This window comes from Diuraphis noxia, unplaced genomic scaffold (genome assembly GCF_037042655.1).
Source record: "Diuraphis noxia isolate RWA-SAM2 unplaced genomic scaffold, SU_Dnox_SAM2 contig0004, whole genome shotgun sequence".
In the NCBI taxonomy this organism is placed as follows: Eukaryota; Metazoa; Arthropoda; class Insecta; order Hemiptera; family Aphididae; genus Diuraphis; species Diuraphis noxia.
The window spans coordinates 19385582-19404506 of NW_028301714.1; the positions used below are offsets into that span (position 1 = coordinate 19385582).

Below are 18925 nucleotides of genomic sequence, written 5' to 3' on the forward strand. Positions count from 1 at the left end.
GGGCGATCGTTTGTACTCTGTTTGTACCGGTTTGTACCGCAAAAATCGTCGTTTGTACCGAAAGCTGTAAAAAGTTACAAACGTTTTAAGTTGGGGGTGCTGGAGACATGCCAGCACCCCCACTTTGAGCTTTCGAAAAAAAAACCAGATCCATCGTTTGTACTCTGTTTGTACCGGTTTGTACCGCAAAAATCGTCGTTTGTACCGAAAGCTGCAAAAAGTTATTAACGTTTTAAGTTGGGGGTGCTGGAGACATGCCAGCACTCCCCACTTTGAGCTTTCGTAAAAAAAACATGGGCAGATCGTTTGTACTCTGTTTATACCGCAAAAGTCGTCGTTTGTACCGAAAGCTGTAAAAAGTCATAAAAGTTTCGGACACGACTACGGCATCCCCACTTTGAGGGTAGGCATAAAAATTCGGCCAAAATATAAGGATTGAGTGACTGTAAACTTAAAATACACTTATAGAATTATATTTGAAACAAAAATATAACAAAACCATTTAAAACCCATTGAAAAATAAACATTTTAAATTATTTGTTGCAAAATAAAAATAACAAATAATATATACAGGGTGCTTCTTTTAAGGGGGTACATTAATTATCTCGAAAAGTATTTACTTTTTTCAAAATATTTTTTACGTGGTTTATAGTTGTTAAAAAACCAACGTTTTTATTAAAAAATTATATTTTTAAATATTTTTTATCCTTATCATTTTTTAAGTTTTACTATATTTCAAAGCAGAATATATTTCTAAGTATTTTGATTCCTAAAAGTCGAATTTAGGACGAGTAGTTTATGAGTAATATGTAGGCTTAGGGACTTATAGCATTTGCATACTTTGTTTAATTATTGTTAAATATAGCAGAGTGCGAAATCAATTTATTTCTCGGTGCCACGATATCAGTTCTAAAATTTGAATGTGCATATTTTTGCATATTTGATAAATTTTGCAGGAAAGTGCTTATTTTAACATTTTTATGCTTATTTTGCATATTTTGGCAATTTTTTTAAATTTCAAATTGAAAACTATAGATAGTTAACATGTTGAGTGCGGCACGAGTTGAACCGGGCGACTTAAAATGTACAAAAGGCAAAGCAGTCGTAAAGAAGTTAAACGACGTTTTAGGAAAAAATCCTGGTTACAAATCTTTATTAAAAATTTCAAAAATTTTAAGCGGTGAAGTTGAAGATATGGAAGGATTGCCTGAAGACTTGACAAGTAATGATCTGGTTTATTTTATGTATGCTCCAATGTCGTCTGTAGATGTTGAAAGAAGTTTTTCCGTCTATAAAAATTTACTATCAAGTAATCGTCGTAGATTCACGTTTGAAATCATCAGGAAATATCTTATTGTGCAATGCAATTTTCAAGGTAAAGAAATTAATAAAATAATAAGAATTAAAACATTTAAATATTTAAACATTATTTTATTTTTACTTTAGGATCGGAAGACACGGAAGAACACTAAAATTTAAACCAATGATCTTATAAAAATTCAATTTATTATATCATTTTCAATTCAAGTAATAATATTCTTATATAATATAAATTCTAATAAAATAAATATTTAATTTTATCACATATTTGTTATACCTATTTTTTGGGAGCCATATCATAATACATAGGTATACGGTTATTTTTAGGTGCATATTTTAGAGCATATTTGGTCATTTTTTGGTGCATATTTGCATGCATATTTAGGTATTTTTTAGAGCTACAAGTCCCTAAGCCTATATATAAGTAATATATATACATATATATATATATATATCTAACATAAAAATTAAAAATATTAATTTTTTCTAATAAATGATAAAAACATAAAGGTATCTAAAACTAGCATCTAATCGCTGTAAATTAACATTTTAAAATATTCTTTTGTAAATAAAACATAGCATTAAATTCCGTATTTTAACCCTTTCCCGCCCAATTTTTTTTTTTCAAATCTTTCGGAAAAAGTAATTTAATTCTTATCATAATAAATACAATAAAAACATGAGTAATATTAATCATATGTTAAAAACAGTGGTACCATTTAATAGAACATAAAATTGTTTATATTTAATGGGTCCATTTGGAGTCTTCGAACTATTGGTATTGGAATAACGTTTAAGAATACAATACGTAATCCAAATGGACCCAATGGGCTGGAAAGGGTAAGAAATAATAAGTTAATAAGTAACAAACAATAGTGATTTAATAAAATTGTTTTGATTTCATATAATATTATTTAAAGTTTTGAAAACCATTATCAAATAAAAAAAACGTTGTTACTTTGCTGTATAGAAGTTGTCGAGTGACAATGTATGTATTATTATTAAACTTGAATACAGTGTTAATAATTAAGTCACTTTTATTAATACGGTAATTTCGAAGTTTTATTAATATTCTTATTTCGAATGTTCATTTGAAGAATTTTGGAAATATTTGAACTTCAAACAATAATTAATCAAATTGCGCATATTATGTATTTTAATAATTGTTTAATGGCTGTAAGCGACCAACTTATGAAAACCTTTGTACCTATTACATTTTCAAGTATTTTAACTCAGCAATACAATATATATCAATATATTTTATAACAAAAAAATTGAATATTTCAAATACCTATAAATAGCTAAAAAAAATACAGAAATATTTTGAAAAGAAAATTATGTAAAGCTCATTTTTAAGCTAGGGATTCGAAATAGGTAATTTATTTTATTGATACGTTTTTTTTTTTTTTGCTTTGTTAAATTTTCATTCAGATTCTGGAGATTCTGTATGAATCTGCATAAGTTTGTCTTAGGTAAAGTCATTCAAAAATTATTAAAATAAATACGTGAAATTTATTTGTGTTTGAAGTTCAAATATTGACGAAATTTTATAATATATGAGAATTTGAAATTTAAATTTTACTAACAATCGTCAAAATTAAATTATTTATAAGAGAAACTTAATTATTAACAATGTAAAGGTAATAAAATTAAATACACTAATAATTTTTCTTCAGATAAGTACAATGCCGGTGTAGCAGCCTCTTAAAGAATTTAAAAATAAAATAAGATTATCAGTAGACTATACATAGGTAGGACTGTCACTGCACATCAGACTAGCAAACTAGTTCTTATCTGAACCTGTCAAAGAAAACCGATAATACGCAATTGTAATTACCATACACAAAGTACCGTATACAATACCTAGAAAGGTACTGATCAAAGGTTCGTATTTTTTGACCAGTTCGGCAGGACTATTGTATTCGTTGGAACTCGTGACAATATCGTATAGCCAATCGAATACGATTGTTGTATATCAATATGTATATATATTATTTGTTATTTTTATTTTGCAACAAATAATTTAAAATGTTTATTTTTCAATGGGTTTTAAATGGTTTTGTTATAGTTTTGTGTCAAATATAATTCTATAAGTGAATTTAAAGTTTACAGTCACTCAATCCTCATTAAAATATAATACATTTTAAAACCAAGTACATTTGTTTTAATAATTGGGATATTACCAATTTCGTTTCATATTTTATTAATATCTTATAATTTTAGAGCCCCTTTTTAAAAAAAATTACGAAAAACAAATATTAAAATCGGAGGGGTTGCAAGACCAATGAACCTTCTACTCAAAGCTATATATCAATGGTGTTTAGAAAAACATTTTTCGAATTAACAAAAAATCAAAAACTAACTAAGATCACAATAAATGTTGCGATAAGTGCGTAGGCTGAGTGGTGAAAGAGTCATATTTTGGCCGATTTTTTATGCCTACCCTCAAAGTGGGGATGCTGTAGTCGTGTCCGAAACTTTTATGACTTTTTACAGCTTTCGGTACAAACGACGACTTTTGCGGTATAAACAGAGTACAAACGATCTGCCCATGTTTTATTATTAAAACAAATGTACTTGGTTTTAAAATGTATTATATTTTAATGAGGATTGAGTGACTGTAAACTTTAAATTCACTTATAGAATTATATTTGACACAAAACTATAACAAAACCATTTAAAACCCATTGAAAAATAAACATTTTAAATTATTTGTTGCAAAATAAAAATAACAAATAATATATATACATATTGATATACAACAATCGTATTCGATTGGCTATACGATATTGTCACGAGTTCCAACGAATACAATAGTCCTGCCGAACTGGTCAAAAAATACGAACCTTTGATCAGTACCTTTCTAGGTATTGTATACGGTACTTTGTGTATGGTAATTACAATTGCGTATTATCGGTTTTCTTTGACAGGTTCAGATAAGAACTAGTTTGCTAGTCTGATGTGCAGTGACAGTCCTACCTATGTATAGTCTACTGATAATCTTATTTTATTTTTAAATTCTTTAAGAGGCTGCTACACCGGCATTGTACTTATCTGAAGAAAAATTATTAGTGTATTTAATTTTATTACCTTTACATTGTTAATAATTAAGTTTCTCTTATAAATAATTTAATTTTGACGATTGTTAGTAAAATTTAAATTTCAAATTCTCATATATTATAAAATTTCGTCAATATTTGAACTTCAAACACAAATAAATTTCACGTATTTATTTTAATAATTTTTGAATGACTTTACCTAAGACAAACTTATGCAGATTCATACAGAATCTCCAGAATCTGAATGAAAATTTAACAAAGCAAAAAAAAAAAAAACGTATCAATAAAATAAATTACCTATTTCGAATCCCTAGCTTAAAAATGAGCTTTACATAATTTTCTTTTCAAAATATTTCTGTATTTTTTTTAGCTATTTATAGGTATTTGAAATATTCAATTTTTTTGTTATAAAATATATTGATATATATTGTATTGCTGAGTTAAAATACTTGAAAATGTAATAGGTACAAAGGTTTTCATAAGTTGGTCGCTTACAGCCATTAAACAATTATTAAAATACATAATATGCGCAATTTGATTAATTATTGTTTGAAGTTCAAATATTTCCAAAATTCTTCAAATGAACATTCGAAATAAGAATATTAATAAAACTTCGAAATTACCGTATTAATAAAAGTGACTTAATTATTAACACTGTATTCAAGTTTAATAATAATACATACATTGTCACTCGACAACTTCTATACAGCAAAGTAACAACGTTTTTTTTATTTGATAATGGTTTTCAAAACTTTAAATAATATTATATGAAATCAAAACAATTTTATTAAATCACTATTGTTTGTTACTTATTAACTTATTATTTCTTACCCTTTCCAGCCCATTGGGTCCATTTGGATTACGTATTGTATTCTTAAACGTTATTCCAATACCAATAGTTCGAAGACTCCAAATGGACCCATTAAATATAAACAATTTTATGTTCTATTAAATGGTACCACTGTTTTTAACATATGATTAATATTACTCATGTTTTTATTGTATTTATTATGATAAGAATTAAATTACTTTTTCCGAAAGATTTGAAAAAAAAAAATTGGGCGGGAAAGGGTTAAAATACGGAATTTAATGCTATGTTTTATTTACAAAAGAATATTTTAAAATGTTAATTTACAGCGATTAGATGCTAGTTTTAGATACCTTTATGTTTTTATCATTTATTAGAAAAAATTAATATTTTTAATTTTTATGTTAGATATATATATATATATATGTATATATATTACTTATATATAGGCTTAGGGACTTGTAGCTCTAAAAAATACCTAAATATGCATGCAAATATGCACCAAAAAATGACCAAATATGCTCTAAAATATGCACCTAAAAATAACCGTATACCTATGTATTATGATATGGCTCCCAAAAAATAGGTATAACAAATATGTGATAAAATTAAATATTTATTTTATTAGAATTTATATTATATAAGAATATTATTACTTGAATTGAAAATGATATAATAAATTGAATTTTTATAAGATCATTGGTTTAAATTTTAGTGTTCTTCCGTGTCTTCCGATCCTAAAGTAAAAATAAAATAATGTTTAAATATTTAAATGTTTTAATTCTTATTATTTTATTAATTTCTTTACCTTGAAAATTGCATTGCACAATAAGATATTTCCTGATGATTTCAAACGTGAATCTACGACGATTACTTGATAGTAAATTTTTATAGACGGAAAAACTTCTTTCAACATCTACAGACGACATTGGAGCATACATAAAATAAACCAGATCATTACTTGTCAAGTCTTCAGGCAATCCTTCCATATCTTCAACTTCACCGCTTAAAATTTTTGAAATTTTTAATAAAGATTTGTAACCAGGATTTTTTCCTAAAACGTCGTTTAACTTCTTTACGACTGCTTTGCCTTTTGTACATTTTAAGTCGCCCGGTTCAACTCGTGCCGCACTCAACATGTTAACTATCTATAGTTTTCAATTTGAAATTTAAAAAAATTGCCAAAATATGCAAAATAAGCATAAAAATGTTAAAATAAGCACTTTCCTGCAAAATTTATCAAATATGCAAAAATATGCACATTCAAATTTTAGAACTGATATCGTGGCACCGAGAAATAAATTGATTTCGCACTCTGCTATATTTAACAATAATTAAACAAAGTATGCAAATGCTATAAGTCCCTAAGCCTACATATTACTCATAAACTACTCGTCCTAAATTCGACTTTTAGGAATCAAAATACTTAGAAATATATTCTGCTTTGAAATATAGTAAAACTTAAAAAATGATAAGGATAAAAAATATTTAAAAATATAATTTTTTAATAAAAACGTTGGTTTTTTAACAACTATAAACCACGTAAAAAATATTTTGAAAAAAGTAAATACTTTTCGAGATAATTAATGTACCCCCTTAAAAGAAGCACCCTGTATATATTATTTGTTATTTTTATTTTGCAACAAATAATTTAAAATGTTTATTTTTCAATGGGTTTTAAATGGTTTTGTTATATTTTTGTTTCAAATATAATTCTATAAGTGTATTTTAAGTTTACAGTCACTCAATCCTTATATTTTGGCCGAATTTTTATGCCTACCCTCAAAGTGGGGATGCCGTAGTCGTGTCCGAAACTTTTATGACTTTTTACAGCTTTCGGTACAAACGACGACTTTTGCGGTATAAACAGAGTACAAACGATCTGCCCATGTTTTTTTTACGAAAGCTCAAAGTGGGGAGTGCTGGCATGTCTCCAGCACCCCCAACTTAAAACGTTAATAACTTTTTGCAGCTTTCGGTACAAACGACGATTTTTGCGGTACAAACCGGTACAAACAGAGTACAAACGATGGATCTGGTTTTTTTTTCGAAAGCTCAAAGTGGGGGTGCTGGCATGTCTCCAGCACCCCCAACTTAAAACGTTTGTAACTTTTTACAGCTTTCGGTACAAACGACGATTTTTGCGGTACAAACCGGTACAAACAGAGTACAAACGATCGCCCGGGTTTTTTTTACGAAAGCTCAAAGTGGGGGTGCTGGCATGTCTCCAGCACCCCCAACTTAAAACGTTTGTAACTTTTTACAGCTTTCGGTACAAACGACGATTTTTGCGGTACAAACCGGTACAAACAGAGTACAAACGATCGCCCGGGTTTTTTTTACGAAAGCTCAAAGTGGGGGTGCTGGCATGTCTCCAGCACCCCCAACTTAAAACGTTTGTAACTTTTTACAGCTTTCGGTACAAACGACGATTTTTGCGGTACAAACCGGTACAAACAGAGTACAAACGATCGCCCCGGGTTTTTTTACGAAAGCTCAAAGTGGGGGTGCTGGCATGTCTCCAGCACCCCCAACTTAAAACGTTTGTAACTTTTTACAGCTTTTGGTACAAACGATGATTTTTGCGGTACAAACCGGTACAAACAGAGTACAAACGATCGCCCCGGGTTTTTTTACGAAAGTTCAAAGTGGGGATGCCGGGGACATGGACCTATATAGAAGAATAGGTTGCGTCGTGGTTTGTGTGTGATAAAATAAACAACAATCGTTTTATCTACTGCGTTATTACGATTTTGTGTCCTCGGCCGCACTATTTCGTCAAACACATGGTATAATATACATACATCGTTTCCTGCGATATCGTAGAGGATAATAATAATAACAACAGTAATAATAATAATAAGTAATAACAATAATAATATGACACGGCTGTACGATGAGTATATGGACACATAAATGCTAATAATCTGACGCACAATTGTTTTGGGTTAATATGCGTGTTGTTTACGTGTGTAAAAGGTGTAACGGAAACGGCAAAAGTAGCATTAACGCTTGAGTTGAGACAATCGTACTGTAATGTCTACAATGGCGACGAGAACGGCAGTTGAATGGGGACGACCTCTTTCTACTCGTACAAGCAGTGTCTCATACGACTATTAGAAAGAAATGCTCAATGCTCATATAAATCGAATACAATTGAATGGAAAAATGAATAAAAGAAATATACGCTGCACGGTACGTTGAGGTAGAACAATGGCAAAATATGATGTAGACTGCTAACGATATATGGAATCAGCAATAGATTTACGAAAAAAATATGCTGAATGCTGATAAGAATTCCGTGTTGTTTTATCGTGAACAAAACTCAAACGTTATATTATATATATATATAAGTGTAATTATATACAATACAAATAACGCACTAAATAATATAGAAATAAATAAAATAATAACAACAAAATATTGAATTCACCACTTGTCAAAACACTGAACATTTCATTTAGGGCTTATTAATTGTATTTGTTATTTCGGTTTCAAGCACATAATAACGTATTTTCTATAACTATTGTCGTTGTCATCGTTTCGGCTATAACAGACTGTCGTGGCATTCATATATAAAATTATACCAATGTACAATACGTAAATGGCTGGCTAGAAGATGCGATTTCCTGGACGAACGACCAACATTATAGACATTAAATGTGAAAAAGGATTACCGCATTCCGTTTTAAATTGTATTAGCTTATACTGAGATATCTTGTTTATCGTCGTCTTGTAAACCGATTCGTTTTCGAGCGCTATCTTAGTAAAAAAATCACAAGTAGCATTACGCTTTAATCTTATTCACGTTACGGTTATGTTAACCTAAAATGTAAATGTCTGAATTACTTAAGCTTCGAGGTACGCTTATCTGTTCCACGAATTCGAATTTTACATTTGTTTCGAGTGCGAAGTGCCTTATATACGACAAATGTGGATCTGTGTCCATAATAGTTTAATAAATAATTTAACAAACATTCAAACCTCTGATATAATTAAATTTTAGAATTTTGAATAAAAGTAAAATAGTCAACAAATATTGTTTTTTTCTTATAAATACCATTATAATGTAAATTTCAACATTATTTAGTGGTTTTCCAAAAGTTATTCAGAAGTTTCCAGAAATTATTGAGCACTGAGAAATAATTACCTTTTTGAGTATATAATACATTTTGATATAATATATTATATTCAACAGACATCAATTGTAATATAAAATCAGCTTTTATGAATAAATTCTACAGCTTTAGAAAATCATTATTTTTTGTGAGTAGTCATAGTTACACTTAAAATTAAAAAAAATATATTATTAAATATTTTAAATTACGTTTTGTGAGATCTAATAAATGGGTTAGTGTATTTTAATATTATTTATTATTAAAAGTTAGATTAATGAAAAATTCAAAAATATTATGTATATTTATTGATATTAAAATGTTATTATAATATTATAAGCTATTGTGTTGTAGCAAATAACTTATGGAAGACTTTACTAAAATTATTTTGTTTTATTAATCAAAAATTGTTTAATTTAAATTTTAATTTACTTATTATAAAAAAATATTTTTTTAAAACTAATAACAATCTTAAGTGTTAAGTCATAATCAGGTAGTTGTGTGAATGATTTAAGTAATATTAAATCATTTAACTACTTCATTAAATTATAAAAATATATAACATAATTGTTTAAGATTAAAATTGTTTTTCAATTAATTAAGATGACGACCGTTTTAAATGTAATTCTATTGTCTACCATCATTAGATTTTCTGCCATTGTCCTTTAGTAAATCTCTCATGTAGTTCATAACATTAGCACATTACAAGAAAAATATAATAAATACAATATGGAATCATCCATATAATATATACAATACATATACATATAGAATCATAAAGTTCATATTCAACTAAAAATACCACATTATAATACATTTTTTTTTTTACTTACTCATTTGTATCAACATTTTTTATAATAATTATAAACGATTACGAATATGCTTAAAAGTTGAGTACATAATAGCATAAAATATGATTGATAAATCGGATTTTCCTAAAAAATCTATAAAATTTTGTTGTAAATCGTAAGCGTATTTGATAATATTTTATTTAAATGGATGTATCTCATAACTAGGACCTGGAATTATATGCAATAAAAATTTATGAAATATGCATGCATATATGCACTTAAATTACGCAAAAATATGTTAACGAAAATGCATTTTAATTAAATGTATTTAGTTTAAAAATGTATATAATTCATTAAATAATTAATAACAAAAAAAATGCATTAAATGCCAATTTTACATAATTGAATGTATTTTGTATGATATATTCAATAGTATGTTGCATTTTGAACCTTCACTCATCTAAATAAAAATTCATGAACAAAAATCAAATAAAACAAATTTAGTATATTTTTATAATATTCAAAATTACACGGAGAGTTAGCTACTAAAGACTTGGATACATTTTCAAATAAAAATGCACTTCGATTTTCAGAAAATTTTTTTCTTTTCACATCCACGGGTTTTTCATATGACAGAGCATTAAGTATTACTATTAATAACATTCTAGGTACCATTTTTTCATAAATATGCATTTTTTTTTTAGAAAAATTAAAAAATATGTATAAAAATTAAAAATGTTTCAAATATACAACATTTAATTTTGCATTAGGTTAAGTTTCAACTTTGTATACGTACGTTGCACCAGCACCGCCCATTAAAAAATTTTGATTTTTATTTCATCAATAATTAGCACGCAATTAGCATGAATTCGCATAACTAATTTTCCAATTTGCACGATATCGGTGTCTCTGGAATCGTAAAAATTAATGGGCGGTGCTGGTGAAACATTTCGCCAACACCGCCCGACCAAAAAAAAAAGGATTCTTTTTATATTTTTATATAACCTTCATTTAGCACGCATTTAGCACGACTATCGCCGAAATTCGGACGATCGTCACATCCATGCGAAATCTCCAGTAATTTATTGTAATTTAAATTATAAAAATTCAAATTTAAATAAAAATCGCAAGTGGAATATAAAATCTATATTTAATAAAAAAAAATAAATACATTTATAAAAATTAGTTTCATTTTTTATCATAACAGTGTTTTTTACAAAATTTTTGATTTCTTATCAAATATTGATTTTTATCAGTTAATTTTTTATGAGGTATATATTGAAGTTTTAAGTTGAATAAAAAATATTCTATTTTTATAAGAAATGCTAAAAAATATATATTAAATAAAAAAATTTATATTTGATAAAAAATGTATTTAATATACAATCCATATTTTATAAAAAAATGAATTGAATAAATAATCAATATTGGATAAGAAATCAAAAATGTAAAAAACACTGTAATCATAAAAAATGAAGCTAAATAAAGAATTTAAAAACAAATTATATATTTAATAAAAATATTAAAATTGATTTTTATAAATATATTTTTTATACATTTTGTAAATTCTTTATTTAGCTTAATTTTTTATGATTACAGTGTTTTTTAAAATATTTTTGATTCCTTATCAAATATTGAATTTTTATTGAATTAATATAATATCAAATACATTTTTTTATCAAATATAAACTTTTTTATTTAATATATATTTTTTAGCATTTTTTTTATAAAATAGAATATTTTTTATCCATCTTTAAACTTCAATATATATATATATCTTATAAAAATTAACTGATAAAAATCAATATTTGATAAGAATATCAAAAATTTTGTAAAAAACACTGTTATGATAAAAAATGAAACTAATTTTTATAAATGTATTTTTTTTATTAAATATAGATTTTATATTCCACTTGTGGTTTTTATTTAAATTTGGTTTTTTATAATTTGAATTACAATAAATTACTGGAGATTTCCCACGGATGTGCCGATCGCGCGAATTTCGGCGATAGTCGTGCAAATTCATGCTAAATTATGGTGTAGTTCAATTTTAGAAATTTGAAAATTTTCACTCTAGGGCGGTGCTGGCGAAACGCCCAAATTATTGAAGACGATTTCGCACGGAAGTGACGATCGTACGAATTTCGGCGATAGTCGTGCAAATCCATGCTAAATGAAGGTTATATAAAAATATAAAAATTCCTTTTTTTTTGGTCCGGTGGTGTTGGTGAAATGTTTCACCAGCACCGCCCGTTGATTTTTACGATTCCGGAGACACCGATGTCGTGCAAATTGCAAAATTAGACATGCAAATCATGCTAATTGCGTGCTAATTATTGATGAAATAAAAATTTTTTAATATGCGGTGCTGGTGCAACGTACGTAAAGTATGATTATTATTTATCAAATTTCTGATTATTTTGAAAGTTTTAAATTTAACAATACTTGCTTCAAAATTATAATATCAATACAAGCCTCCGAAATACTATGTATAATAATCTTACCCATAAATTGTATAATAGTTTGATTCGTTTCATAATAACAAATTTAAAATGCGTTATTTTTAACATACAATTTACAACAATGCACTTTACACTTAGATGGAAATAACACAAACGGAATTATGGATGTGACATTGTGTATTAATATTTTTTTTTTCAAATATCTAAACAATAAATTGGCAATTTTATTATAGCTGTATAAATATTGTATAGTCAAAAAGTAGAGGTAGTTATTGCAATTGTTTATAAATCGATAATACTTTAAATTTTAATATATTTTTATATAATTATACCTGACATAACGATAATATGTTAATTAATACTATTAAATATCATTATCTTATGATGACATATCATCAGAACACAATGTGAAGTTTTATCTATCGATCAATATATATATAACAAAAATATACCATAATCCTTCAATATACAATAAATACACTCTATAATATATTATTATTAAAGACTAACTCAAAAGTTTGACGTATGGTGCGAGGTTCTTTGTATATATCATATTTTAGGCAGTTCGTCGATTAGTAAAGTAAACTGATATCCCTTCAAGTGTCCGATAACAAATTTAGTTTAAAATTAGTTTATGGCTTAATGATAATTTTAATATCATGTTATATCATAATTCGTGTTATTTCGATTATTATCAGTGTTATTATGTATATTGTTGATTATTTCGCTAACAACATTTAAAATTGTCTAATATTATTTCCACAAAATGTGTTTTATTAAATCGTTTTAAAACGGTTTTTTTTTTTAAACGTAGAACACAAACACTAAATTTCTAGTTGACCACACCATTATGAAAATATAATATAGTTATGGGTACCTTTCACAATTACAACATAACATTCCCATATTTAATCGTTTTTAAAAATAATATAAGATACTAATGCTTTTTTTCCAAGACCCTCATTCATATTCCTCCCAGTACCTAAAAACAGCACAGAAGTTTATAATACGATAGACTAGTACAACTACTGTGACAATCATAATTAATAAAATATGCATAATTTTATTATTGCATTAATATTATGTTTTGTTGTTTTAATAACAACGGCGGGCGCGGCATTACGCAGGAAACGCGTCATGACGACCGAAAAGATGTATAAACGTTTTGTTCGTCGCTAAAACCAATGGCACATGGTATTTCATACAAAATATTATTTTATTCCTGTAGAATGCTTTATATAGGTAAAAATAATAATATATGAAAAATTTCATTGTCATTCCACAGCGATGGCTTCGTCTTTAGGCCGCGTGCCGAGATTAAGCTACTGGAAGCTGCGATGTTTTATACTGAATGTCTTGCCGAACACAACTGGAGATCACACTCGATTTACGATTGTAATCGAAAAAGTAGCTAGACGGTACGGTACGCAAGCGTTCTTAGCCAACCCGAGAAACGCTCGGAATCTGACGGATGTAATAAGCGTATTGCTACAGTCTAAACAGTTCAGGCTGATTGACGTAAGTGCATCCAAATCAATGTACGTATGCATGTTATGTAGTGTGGTAGAGTGTTGTATGTCTTGTATTAATTTAGTCTCCGGCATTGTCTTAAGGCGACATCATACTCTGACAAAAAATAAAACTCAAAATATAAATTTATATTTTACGAATTTATGGTGTGTACAATTTTGAAAACAAAAATATTACTTTTCATTTTACCAAAAACACATTTTATATAAGTAGGGGTTGTATATTTTGGAAAACTATTATTATAATATAAATCAGGGTGGTCCAACCCACGGTCTGCGAAGCTTTTTTTTTGGCCCCTCCAACAATTTTAAATTTAAATTTTAAATCACAATTATATTATGACAAAATTGCAATAAGAAGATATACAATTTATACTATCTTATTACGAATTTATACTTTAAATTTACACTTTATTGTTATACCGCGGAAGTTACCGGGTGTCGATCATATCCGCGATAAGACGCGATGAACGGCCTGAATGTTATCCACAATCGCACAATTGCGAGCATTAAATATTTCTCTAAACTAAATCTAAATCTAATCAGTAATCATTAACCAGTCGAACCCGTGTGTTAAAAACAAAGCCTATCATCACATTAATAGTTTTTTTTATTATTATTATTGTTATAAGAAATTCCTCGCCTAATTTATTGATAATTTTAAACAAGAAAACATTAAATAATAATAATAATTTTTGCATTATATAAAATAAAATATAAATAGGTAATAATATAATTTTTTTTCTTCTGGCGGCCCCCAGTGTTTTTATGAAAGTGTAAATTAGCCCGCCTACTACAAAAGGTTGGACTCAACTGTGATTCCAAAAAGAAAAAATAATTTTTTACTTTATGGTAAGTTTAAGTGTTATGAAATTATTTAAGTGTTTGAATGATGTAATTGAATGGTAACTGGTAAGTATAATTTGGTTCTACTTTCTTGTATACCAGTATACCTATATGATGTTCTTAAAAAAAAAGCGGGTAAGTCGTGGATGTCGCTCTGCTGTACAGTAGGTTACTGTAATGGATGGGATTAAATTTGAATGCAATGATAGGTATCTTAGGTATAAAAAGAAAAATTTTTATGAATTTCTAGGATAAAATAATTTACGAATTTTCGTGATTTTTACGTATGTTGTCAAAATTAAAATTTGAATACATGTAAAAAAAAAATTGTGGCTTTATATTTATTTTATTTTTCAACTGCTATTGTAAAAAATTATTATGAGCCTTGTATTTAACTATCAAATCTTAGAATTAAAAAGAAAATTTTTTATGAATTTCGATCTAAGAATATAATTTGAAAATTGCCGTAATTTTTACGTATTAAGTCAATATTTGAACTTCAAATGCTAATAAAAAAAAATCGTGCATATGCATTTTTATAATTTTTTAATCACTATAAGAATAACTTATGAGGAACTTTTTATTAAATTTTCAAGTATTTTGATAGGGCCATAAAAATTTTATCGACACTTCAAAAAAAAATTTTCAGAAAAATTGAAAATTTCAGTTGTCTATAAATACCTCAAAAGAGTCAAAATATTTTGAAAATTGAATCATGTAAAGAAAATGCCAATCTAAATAACTGGTAAAAATTTCAAGTATCTACGACATATACTTTTTGAAAAATAACAAATGTTTAAAATCGTTTGAGGATAAATCATTATCGTTACGCTATTTCGTAAAAATTTAAAATTCAAACGCACTTAAAATTTTTCCTATAATAATGCTCCGAGTTTTCTCTATAGCTACTTGAAGGAAAACTTATCGAAAACTTAGTGTTGTCTTTTGAATCCTTAGTTATAAACGCAAAAAATGTTATGATTTTTCAACTTCAAAATTACTTACAAATTTTCGCGTTTTCGACAGATTTCGTAAAATTTTGAACTATAAACGCTTATTAAAAAAAATTGTGATTTACGATTTTTAATTTTTTTTAGCTGCAATAAGAAAAACTCATAAGGAACCTTGTATTAAATTTTCAAGTTTTTTTGGTCGATCAACATTTTTTTACCGACGCTTCAACAAAAAATTGAAAATTTCAGTGGTCTATAAATAACTCAAAAAAAGTTAAACATATTTGAAAATTAAACTGTATATAGATAACACTAACATAAACATTTTGTGAAAATTTCAAGTATTTACAGTGATTAGTTTTTGAATTATAACCATATAAAAATATCGATTTGGTCGAAAACTGGTTTTGTGTAAAAATTCCCGTTTTTCTGTCATTTTTTTTTTTGTTTTTCTCGATTTTTTTGAAAACTGTTGGAAAATGTTTACTTTTGACCTTTATAATGCCCCAAGGATCTTCAATTTTACATCGGAAACGACCCCCAAAATTTGAAATCGAAGCATTATTTCGACTAGTTATGCTGTACACAGACACAAAAAAAAACACACATCATTGTAAAATCAATACATTCATCACTTCATTCAGAATCTAAAAAAATTAGCCCTATTATTTTGCTAGATTTACTGGTTAGTAAGCGGTATAGGGACATATTATACTGGTATAAAGGATGCACTATCGTATTACAATAGTATATTATTTCATATACAAGAAATTAGAACCCAATTACATCAGTTACCACCTACCATTTAATTACATCATTCAAACACTTTAATAATTTCATTACACTAAAAATTACCTTACAGCAAAAAATGATTTTTCCTTGAAAATTACATTCTCACGATACAGAGTGAAACTACCTTGATGATTACAACAATAGTTTTCCAAATATGTAAGCAACTTATGTATTATGGGTTGAAGATTATTTTTGTTTTTGAAATCGTACATACCACAAAGTAAAATATAAATTATATTTTGAGTTTTTTTATTTTTTTATTTTTGCGAACAAACCACCTACAAAATAATAATATTAAGCCAATGTATTTGGTTGTGAATGTATAATATTGATTTAAAATAACTGCTACATGTTACCTTTGAAAAATAGTGTCAAAGTAGCAAGATGAATAGTACTCAACTCCCTATGAGCTTGTCCCTTCTTGGTTTGATTTTTTTTATGATTTTTAACACGGCGGAATGTATAGGCAATATAGGTACATGTATGTGTACGAAGACAATAATAATATTATCATTTAAATTTTAAATACGAAAATATATTATTTTTTTTTTTTTTTCGTCTATGATTATAATTTTATATAATTTTTTTTAAATGTTGGTTTACATATTATTGTTATAAAAATTTGTCTCTGCGCTCATAAATATTGAGGATTTCAAAAAAACCAACATTTACCTATATTACAAAATTTAGGTATATAATTAAAAGAAAGAATCATATTATTTAACAAATGATAAAATATAATATTATGTTAAGCATTAGCAAAATAAAAATTAATCAAAATTAGCACAATATGTCCTTGAAACATAAGTATTTAATGTTTTGATTTTTAACCAATGAATATCTCCATAGGATAGATTTTAAAGCAATTTCGTTTTGGCTCCCAAAAATAAAAAATAAATTGAATTTTTATTTTAAATAAAAATGACCGTTGACAAAAGAAATAAAAGATACTTTTATGTAACTAGATTATTATGTAGAATACTCATATATACTTATATAATCAAAACTACTTGATCGGTTTTAACCATTAACATTTGTAATTGAAAATAAATAGCATATAGGCCGTAAGCTACAATAATACACACACAATATTGACAAAAATATCAGATGATCCCTAAAACTGTATATTATAGTGCGATTCAACTAACATTTATTTAAATCTCGGCTGAAAACGAGAACCGAAAAAATGATTGTATTAAAATTTAATGGATTCCGTTGTATGAATTTTATTTAAGTCCCGGACTATTGTGGCTTATACTTTAAGACGGTCCCCGTCTTTATTTCCTACAATGCCAATGAACAGTGAACGAATAAAACTCCCCCTTTAAATGTATGGGCGTCTGCTTTATTACGATATCATGGCAATGTCCAAATTTCGATTTTAAACTAAGTCCAATCCAATTTGGATTGGTTAATATATGTATTTTTTTTTTTGTATATATTATAGATTAGTACGAATCCACCTGGTGCTAGGCATTCCAGCTGCAGTAAGCGTTCGGGTTCTGATTCTCGACGATTGACCCCCGAGCGGCTGGAATGCAACATGTGCTACCCGCTATCAATAAACAACAACTGATCCATTCATTATATTATATTCATACTCATCAGAGCGATAACGTAACGTGCAAATTTTGGTATTATACTTAACCGGATTGGAATATTGCAGTCATCAATCGTGCAAAACTATAATGTATTTAAATTATATTATAACTTTGTGATATATGTTTATTTTATCTTAATTATACAAAAACTGTGTTTTTTTAAACAAAAATTTTTTTTCTAAATTCATCACATAATTTTTTAGAGAATTGATTCAAATATCACTATTAAAATAACATAATATAACATATTATTTTAACAAACCTTTATTTAGCATCGTTTATTTTATTTTATAATTATATTGACTGTTGCATATTCAGCATTTATATTAAATTATATTACACATGGCATACTGTTTATACTAACAATAATCATAAGTATTATATTACGATCATTCGGGACTGTCCATCAGTTATTAGCGAATAGAACTATAATGTACGTCATCACGATTTATACTGTTAACAATAAATGTCTATATAATACGTTTATGTTATTATTTATATTTATAATACGTAACAAATTGGTGACGAATAAAATAATAATTTAATCGTAATCACTTGTGTATTAGAAGATTCAAGTGTTGTATTCATACTAATACAAAATGGCAACTCCTAAGACAGAATCCATGACGAACTTCAATCAAGTTATTGG

General features: G+C 27.0%; 1 protein-coding gene across 1 annotated transcript; it reads left to right on the plus strand.

Moving 5' to 3' along the window:
• Positions 1 to 13842: 13842 nt before the first annotated feature.
• On the plus strand, positions 13843 to 18251 carry LOC149055814 (uncharacterized). Its single transcript, XM_089226952.1, has 2 exons — positions 13843 to 14073; positions 18123 to 18251. The coding sequence occupies exons 1-2, from the start codon at positions 13843 to 13845 to the stop codon at positions 18249 to 18251; spliced, it is 360 nt and encodes a 119-aa protein (XP_089083078.1).
• Positions 18252 to 18925: the final 674 nt, after the last annotated feature.